Here is an 8,574-nt window from a genome sequence, read left to right as displayed (position 1 = left end):
CCGCAGGCACCGCCGCTGTCCCGCCTCAGCCCGGCAGCGCTCGGGGGAAGGCGGCTGCGAACGCCACGGAATGGCTCTGCCGTATGGTTGGGCACAGCCACCCCCGGGACCCCGCGCCCTGAGGGACAGCCCGAGGGACAGCACCGCCGCAGCGGGACCCCGCGGGCCGGGGCACGGCCCCGAGAGCATTCCCGTCCCGAAGCGCGCTCCGTTGGGGCGGTCCCGGGCACATTCCCGAGGGACCGGCGGAGCGGGAGCGGCCCCGCACGGTGTCACGGCCCCGGTGCCCGGGAGGGGGCGACACTCGTTCGAGGCGCTCCGTGCCCGTTCCGCGCGGGGGCGCTGGAGGCTCCCGGCGCTCCGCCCCGCCGGAGCAGTAGAGATGGCGGTTCGCTCGCTAGAAGGTCAGCGCGGCGCGGGGCGTGCTGGGAAGGCGGGGTCTCCCTGCGGRCAGCCATCTTGTCCTGAGCGGGCCGAGCCGAGGGACGATGAAGGGGCTCCCGGTGGCCGCGCGTTCTCTCTCGGTGAGCGGGGCCGGGGTGCGCCGTGCGCGGGGCGGGAGAGGCGCGATTGGCGGTGACAGCCGTGCTCCGGGCCCGGCGGCTGCGGGCGGGGCTGACCCCGGCCAGCCCGGGCCGGTGAGGCGGGCGGGGGGCGGCGGTGGCGGTGGCGGTGGCGATGCAGCGGGGCTGTCGGGCTGTTCGCCGGGCCGGGATGGCTGCCAGGGACGGGACCGGGGCCGGGCGGGCGGCGGAGCGGGGCGGCGGCTGAAGGTCAGACAGGCCGCGGGCCGGGCCCGGAGCGTTCGCGGTGAACGGCGCTCGGGGTTTCTCCGGAGCCGCTGCGGCTGCTCCAGCCGCCTGTGACCCGGCAGTGCCCTTGGCACGGGGCTTGGCGTGTCCCTCTGCAGGGAGGGGACAGAGGGGATGTCCTGCTCAAAGGTGCAGCCGGCAGCAGCTGAATTTAACCTGTGTTAGATCCCCCTGCTAAATGTGTTCGAACAGGATGCAGAATGACCTCTTGAGTGACAACGTGTCTGTGAGTCAGATTTAGACATGCACTAGTAGTTAATAAATAAGTAGATGAACAGGTTAAAACTTGTGTCGTACCAAATCCTTGTTTGGGGAAGAAAGGAGGTTTTTTTAGACTCCTACAGCGGACAGTCTCTGGTAAAGCAATGGGAATTACATCACTGACATCCCTACAGCTGAGTGCAGCACGGTTTCTGCCACTTGGTTTTCAATTTGAGATGTATGGGGATTCAGTTGCTTATTAATGTGAAAATCAGAGTAATAGGTAAATTTACAAGWATAAGCAGCTTCTAAGGAGGGTGAAAAGGAATAGCATTTCAGATTTGAAATCAATAGTCTTGCCATTTTTGTTGCCAGCTGTTGAAGGCAGGGCTCTTGTGATGCTCACCTCTTTCAAGTGAAGGACTGCTTCTGATTATTAGAATCCTAGAATCATGGAATGCTTTGGGTTGGAAGGGATTTTAAAGATCATCTCATTCCAGTTCCCTGGCATGGGCAGGGACATCTTKCACTATCCCAGGCTGCYCCAAGCCCCATCCAACCTCTCCTCACAGACTTCCAAGGATGGGGCATYCACAGCTTCTCTGGGCAATGTTCCAGTGCCTCATCACATTCATRAGGAATGTGATGTAAATCATAGCACAGGTTCTGACTGATGTGAAAAATAATCAGAGGAATTGCAAACGAATCACTGGTTTTACTCCAGTGTTTGAAGACCTTAACTGTATTTCTGCTTTAAAATGAATTTCTTTTTTATTATAGAAGGAAACATGTAATGAACTAATTAAGGAAATCCGTTCTCTTATGTTTTCTCCTCTAGAAGAGACTTTACTCACTTAAAGTAGTTCCTAAAGTTTCACCCTCAGCAGCTGCAGYGAAAGTGAAATTAGGTCCACAGTGTCAGGATCTTGAGGTCAGTATAAAAACACAGGTTGGTTTTTTCCACCCTCTTTTTTATTTATTTTTTAAAACTCTGTTAAAGCAGAGCCATGATAATCCACTGAATGAAAACAAAGGTTTTTTTTCTTTTTAATGCAGATCACAAAATTACCAAATGGCTTARTTATTGCATCTCTGGAAAACTTTTCTCCAACATCAAGAATTGGTGTGTTTATTAAAACAGGCAGCAGGTATGAAACCACCAGTGACCTGGGAACTGCTCACCTGCTTCGTCTTGCATCTAATTTGGTAGGTGTTTGTTACCTTTGTTATTATGTTGACAGTAGATGAAATGGTCAAAGGTGTGTTACTGCAAAAATAAAAATTGCCTTTTTTTAATGTTTGTTTTAATAGACCACTAAAGGAGCTTCCTCTTTCCGGATCACTCGTGGCATTGAAGCTGTCGGGGGCAGCCTGAGGTTTGTAACCCCACAGAAAGATAATCTGTTGTGATGAGATGTGAATGAACTCTAAGATGTTGTAAATTCTGATGGTCACAAGACACTTGCTATTGCTTGAACACTGAAGATGTGAGTTTTAATTGTGTCTGTTTTGGCTATGTGTGTGTTTATCACTCCTTTAAACAGCCATCCCAAACAGATTTAAGGTTGAGCAGTTATTCCAGTCTGTATCTTGCTGATGAATTTGATCAATATGTAGGAATATATGTGAAAATTCATTTCTGTGTTCTTTGCTGAGRTGGATTTTGTTTTTATTTCTCATGCAGTGTGCACGCAACAAGAGAGAAGATGGCTTAYTCTGTTGAGTGTCTGCGAGACTACGTGTGGGTATCTGGAGAGGCTGTAAGGGGAATTGCTGCCTTCTTACAAACTGCTTGGCAGTGAAGACCTGTCATTTTACAGAGTGGGAGGAATATCTATTCCCATGCTTTTGTAATAAATCTGTAAATTACTATATTAATATTCAACTTCTGTGTCATGTTACTAAGCATGCAAATGCTACAGAATTGGAAGTTTAAATTACCCTTCTTTGTGCAGCAGTGCTAMTAACTGCTCTGGCTGGAGGGATGCATTTGGTTGTTCATGTGTTGCTTACAGATTAGTTTGAATTGATTTCAGCTGCTATTTGTGTTTAATGCTTTTTTAACTTTTTTTATCTAGTGATACAGTAATGGAGTATCTTYTGAATGTCACCACAGCATCAGAGTTCAGACCATGGGAAGTAGCTGATCTTCAGCCAAAATTAAAACTTGATAAAGCAATTGCACTTCAGAATCCTCAAGTTGGTAAGTGTAWTTTCTGATCCACTGTATTGGCTCTGTGGGAGTTCCTTCAAAATGAAAAAATAGGAAAAAAAAATAGTTTCCCTTTTGCTCTGTCACATGACCATTTAATTTTTCAGCTTKTTCATCGGTATGGTCTTCTTGTTCTTCTGGAACTTACTTAATACACTGATTTTCCCAGCCTGAAGACAATAGCATCCTTCATCTGAGTAGGGAGATAGATAAAACACCTAAAAAAGTTACAAATAGTACTGTAAAGAGCTCCTGTTCTTTCTCAACAACAAGGGACGCCTACAGTGAAGATGATTATGAAATTAATTAAAAGGATGTTGGGGTGTGGTTTTGTTTTCTGCTGCTCCTCKTCTTCCAAACACTAATTGCATTTATAACTTGCTGTTGAAGCCAAAAAGTGTTGAGCAYATACAAGTTATTAGTTTGTTTTGGTTTCTTTTAAATAAGTTACAGAAGAATAGAAGGCCTCAGGCCAGACTGCTCCAGCCCAAGGATTTGGATGAAACTGCCATATAAATTGGATTATTCCAGCCCTGCTTTTGCAGATCTTATCATCCTTGAAGTGGAGCACAGCCCACCTTCATTTAGTTTCATTCATARTCTTCATTACATGTGGCTCTTATATTAATCATCTGAAACTTTGTTCCTCTCAGGAGTGCTGGAAAACTTGCATGCTGCAGCYTACAAAAATGCTCTGGCAAACCCCTTGTATTGTCCAGACTACAGAGTTGGAAAAATTACTTCTGAGCAGGTAAGGTTATTTGTGTTGTGTTATATACCTGTTTCAGATTTTTTGTCAGGAATAGATAGTGACAGTTGTGAGAGAAAATTAATATAGTATCTATACAGTCAGTATYTACTGCCTTATTGATCTGATGTTAAAATAATATATATCCATGCAGGTTTTAGTGCTGGGTACAGAACTCAGGTTCACATTTAGAGAGGTGGTTAATGTCAGTGGCTTTCTGTTGATAGTAAGGCTGCCAGTGAAAAACAGGTGTTCTTGTATAGAAGGATTTTGTAGTTGGCACTGGGGAATGCAGTAAAATTACATTCTATAGGCAGTTCCTTTTGGAAGCTTTGGAATTAGCTTTAAGAAGTATAAGAGGCTATGTCAGAAACACACGATTTTTGTTCTTTAAACAAAATACCCTAAAATATTAATTTATTGTTGCAGCTTCACCGTTTTGTACAGAACAATTTCACAAGTTCAAGAATGGCTCTTGTAGGAATAGGTATGTATKTTCCTCAATGGACACTGCAGGTCACACAGGAAAACTGCTGGAGAAATTTGAATTCTCTGTAGAAGTAAAGTGTTACCATAGGCTTCAAATGCTTCTATTTAACTGCTGTAGTTTTGGAATGTCATTGCTTTASTTGAAGTAACTGTTGTATTGCAGGCATAGAGCACTCTACCTTAAAGCAAGTTGCAGAGCAATTCCTAAATATCCGAAGTGGAGCTGGTGCTCCTGGTGCAAAGGCTGTTTATAGAGGAGGTAAGGATGTTCTTGTATCTGTTCTGAGTGACTGATTTGCTGTTTATAAATGTAGTAATACTCAAAATTACAACTGAAAACTATACAGTTGGGCACTGAAAGTGACAGTTCAGATGTGTATCCCATTTGAATAAGCAGAAGTTTCCACCGTGGAAAGTTCTGGGATAAAGCTGAACCCAGCTCTTCAAAATAGTTTTGCCTGYGACATCATTTTTTCTATAAAGTGAAAAACAAGCTGACATATGGTTTCTCTGGGCAGTAAGGTACTTGGTTTTGTGCTAGCAAGAAAAATTGTGAATGTGAAGGATTTTTTGAAATTATCTGCAGCTCATACTGTCCTGAGTGAATGTGCAGTAACTTCAGGCCCTGGCTTTTATCTGTTTTTCATGCCTCTGAATGTACAGTAGTTTCTAATGAACACTGTATTACCTTTTATTCTGTTGTATTTCCAGGAGAAATCAGGAAACAGAATGGTGATAGCCTTGTCCATGCTGCAATTGTRACAGAAGGAGCTGTTGTGGGGACCCCAGAAGCAAATGCCTTCAGTGTCCTTCAGTATGTTTTGGGTGCTGGGCCCCTTGTCAAGAGGGGAAGCAATGTCACCAGCAAATTGGCCCAGGGTGTTGCTAAAGCAACCAGCCAGCTATTTGATGTAAGTGCAAAGGATTACTGTGTTCTGATTTTGTAGTAAAATGTGCATTATCTTTGAGAGGTTACTACCTTCAGCTAGAATCTGAATTAGTTCATTCTTGCACACATTACAGTGTATCAGTGAACGTCTTCCAATCTGATCTTTCCTCAGCACAGATAATTTAGCTTCCTGTATTACAGTATTTAGATCCTAATAGTAATTATTTTCTTATGCTTGATGCTCAGTAACTCTGGTACTTGAAATGGTTGATGATAATGTTTGTTTTGCAGGTTTCTGCATTTAATGTTAATTACTCTGATTCTGGGCTCTTCGGGATTTATACCATATCCCAGGCTCCAAATACTAGGGAGGTGAGTTGCTGATTAGAATTTAAGTATTAATAACATAACTTTCAAAGTAGTGGTTTGATTTGAGATAGTGACTTACTCATCAAAAAAAAACAAAACAAGCTTTTCTTAGCTTTGTTATAAAGCTGTTCAGAATTGTGTTTGGACAGACAATCCCTATATTGTTAGCTGTTCTTCCCTTGAAGTGTCCAAGATGTCAGATAATAGAAATAACATGTTGAAATTTAATGTGGGAAGAAATTTGAAATGATTTCATTTTCCTCAGGTGATTAAAGCTGCTTTGAACCAGGTAAAGGCAGTTGCTCAGGGCGGTGTCACCGATGCCGATGTCACAACAGCAAAGTAAGTGTGCAAAGAACTCCCATGTGCTGTAAAGAGAGGTTTCTTAATATGTAGCTGCTTGTCAAACACTCAGACTATTCTGTACAGCAGAGCTTATCCTGTCATTTCCATGGGAAACTACTCCTGGTTCTGCATTAAAACCTCAGACACAGTTTTACTTGCAGAGTTTGGCAATTCAATCAGAAATACCAAGCTACTTAATAGTAACCTATTGGAATAAATTTTGTCTTTCTGTCTTTAACAAAAGAAGGACTGGCTTATAAAAATACGGTTTTTATATGTTGCAGTGCATGAAACACAAAAACCAAACTCACTGTATTTTAACAAAACCTGTAACTATTACAGGAGGAGCCTGACCATTTACATTTACTGCTTCTTTGTCATAAGAAAATTGTTCTGCATGCATCTGTTTTTGATAAGAAACATCAGTTTTAAACTTGATAGTTTGTCTAACTGCATTAGTTACCTCAGACAGAATCAARTCCTGAGCTAGAGATCTGACCRTGTGGGGARGCAGKAGGTGTTCAAGTACCTGTCCTTTTCATGCTTGGACTGTTTGTGGTGCCTCTTTCCTAACTGCAGCATCCTTCTCTATTAGAAAAACAAAACCTCTCAGAGTGGGGCCCTGAAAAGTTTAAAAGGACCAAAACCTCACTGTATTTATGGGGTGGTGGGGAAGGTAATAGCAGGACTCACAAGCTTGCTCATTCTTGCTGTTTTATTTGATGGCAGAAATCAGCTGAAAGCCAACTATTTGATGTCAGTGGAGACTTCAAAAGGGTTGCTGAATGAAATTGGCTCCGAGTCCCTGATTTCTGGCACACACACATCCCCATCTGTTGCTGCTCAAAAATTCGACTCTGTAGCTACTGCTGATGTTGTGAATGTGAGTATGGAATGATGTTGGAATCTACAGGTGTTCCTTAATCACTAGGTCGGGATTTTTATGGAAAACTGATGCTCATTTCTGTGTGTTTATAAACACACATGGACTGTTTTTAAAAATAGAAAAGGCAACTCATTTACAAATCCCAGCTGGGTGTCTTTTGATGTCTTTATTAACAGAAGACTCTTTAATCCAATACACTGTAAAACTATTGTAGCTGGGAATTATGTAAAATTCTCATCTTCTTCATTTAAATTTACCAAAATTGCCAACTAATACTCACGGAAAATTTTGTATTAATTCCAGTGCAGGTGATTCTGTGTCAAGGTTTTTAGGATTCATGAGTCTAAAATAATGAGTGTGTTTAATAAAACAATTAGGCCTTCAGTGATAAATTGATGTAACTTCATTTCTATTGCACATTGCCTTGTTGCTTATACATGAAGCAAATTTCTAAAAATCCATCCTAAAGAGAAATTCCAAGATACAAAATCAGTTTTTTCAGTCATTGTTTATTTGTGTTGCAGCAGCAACTAGCAATAGCTTTAGTAGTGAGGAGAGATCCACTGTATGATATGGTGCAATAATTATTCTAGGAATATCCATTTTTAGAGTTTATGCCTTTTATCTCCAACTGTCAATCTGCCACATCTGTTTAGATTATAAAGTAATGAGCAGCTGTATTAGAGGTAATTCAATTTATGCAGCAAAGGGAAGATTGTTTGCATGATGATATATTATAGTAGTGCCAGGATTTGTTGTTTTAGTAACCTGATGCTGAGGCTATCAGTAGCATCAACTTTGTCATAGTGAATCTTTCCTCTTGTCCACTTTCCTGATCCATTTTCAGGCTGCAAAGAAGTTCGTCAATGGGAAGAAATCAATGGCAGCTGCTGGGGACTTGGGAAATACTCCTTTTCTTGATGAGTTGTAAAATCAAATCTGGGATGCAGATTCAAGATGGACCTGAGCTCTAAGTCACCTATGTTCTAAAAGAATTGCTACTAACTTGTTCTTTCAGAAAATTAATCTGGAGTAATTGTGGGCTTGCACTCATCAAATAAAGTGCTGAGTTCATACATTATGTGTAGAAGTTTTCTTCACTGAAAATGGTACATAAAAGGCTGCTACCGGTAGCGCCGCCTTCTTGGTAGCCCCGCCCATTGCCCGCCGACAAGCCCCGCCCCCTCCGCTGGAAGCCCCGCTCTGAGGGGAAGCCCCGCCCCGCCCGGGGCGCGCTGAGGGGAAGCCCCGCCCCCTCGGCCCCGATCTGAGGGGAAGCCCCGCCCCCTCGGCCCCGCGCTGAGGGGAAGCTCGGCCCCGATCTGAGGGGAAGCCCCGCCCCCCCGGCTCCGCGCTGAGGGGAAGCCCCGCCCCCCGGCTCCGCGCTGAGGGGAAGCCCCGCCCCCCGGCCCCGCGCTGAGGGGAAGCCCCGCCCCGCCCGAGGCGCGCTGAGGGGAAGCCCCGCCCCCCGGCCCCGCGCTGAGGGGAAGCCCCGCCCCCCCGGCTCCGCGCTGAGGGGAAGCCCCGCCCCGCCCGGCTCCGCTCTGAGGGGAAGCCCCGCCCCGGCCGGCCCCGCGCTGAGGGGAAGCCCCGCCCCGCCCGGCCCCGCGCTGAGGGGAAGCC

The 8,574-nt window shown here is 44.8% G+C and overlaps 2 protein-coding genes across 2 annotated transcripts in view; one reads left to right on the top strand and one right to left on the bottom strand.

Annotated features, from left to right (window-relative positions):
• CRYM (crystallin mu) overlaps positions 1–458 on the bottom strand; it is a 9,321-nt gene extending 8,863 nt beyond the window's left edge. The window contains exon 1 of the mRNA XM_057380812.1: positions 325–458. Coding sequence (XP_057236795.1) covers positions 325–458 — 134 coding nt within the window. The remainder of the gene's footprint in view (positions 1–324) is intronic.
• Positions 416–8,027, top strand: LOC130582217 (cytochrome b-c1 complex subunit 2, mitochondrial). The gene is made up of 14 exons (XM_057380785.1): positions 416–524; positions 1,852–1,944; positions 2,070–2,219; positions 2,325–2,389; positions 2,698–2,754; positions 3,092–3,216; positions 3,879–3,976; positions 4,403–4,460; positions 4,626–4,721; positions 5,174–5,373; positions 5,643–5,723; positions 5,986–6,062; positions 6,795–6,948; positions 7,799–8,027. Exons 1-14 carry the CDS (start codon positions 489–491, stop codon positions 7,880–7,882), a joined length of 1,374 nt encoding a protein of 457 aa, XP_057236768.1. The 5' UTR covers positions 416–488; the 3' UTR covers positions 7,883–8,027.
• The last annotated feature ends 547 nt before the right edge of the window (positions 8,028–8,574 follow it).

The sequence above is a fragment of the Malurus melanocephalus genome, unplaced genomic scaffold (assembly GCF_030028575.1).
Source record: "Malurus melanocephalus ecotype Western Australia unplaced genomic scaffold, MMel_1.1 scaffold_471, whole genome shotgun sequence".
Classification (NCBI taxonomy): domain Eukaryota; kingdom Metazoa; phylum Chordata; class Aves; order Passeriformes; family Maluridae; genus Malurus; species Malurus melanocephalus.
Note: the sequence above shows the minus strand (reverse complement) of the source record. Positions and strands in the feature narration are given on the sequence as shown.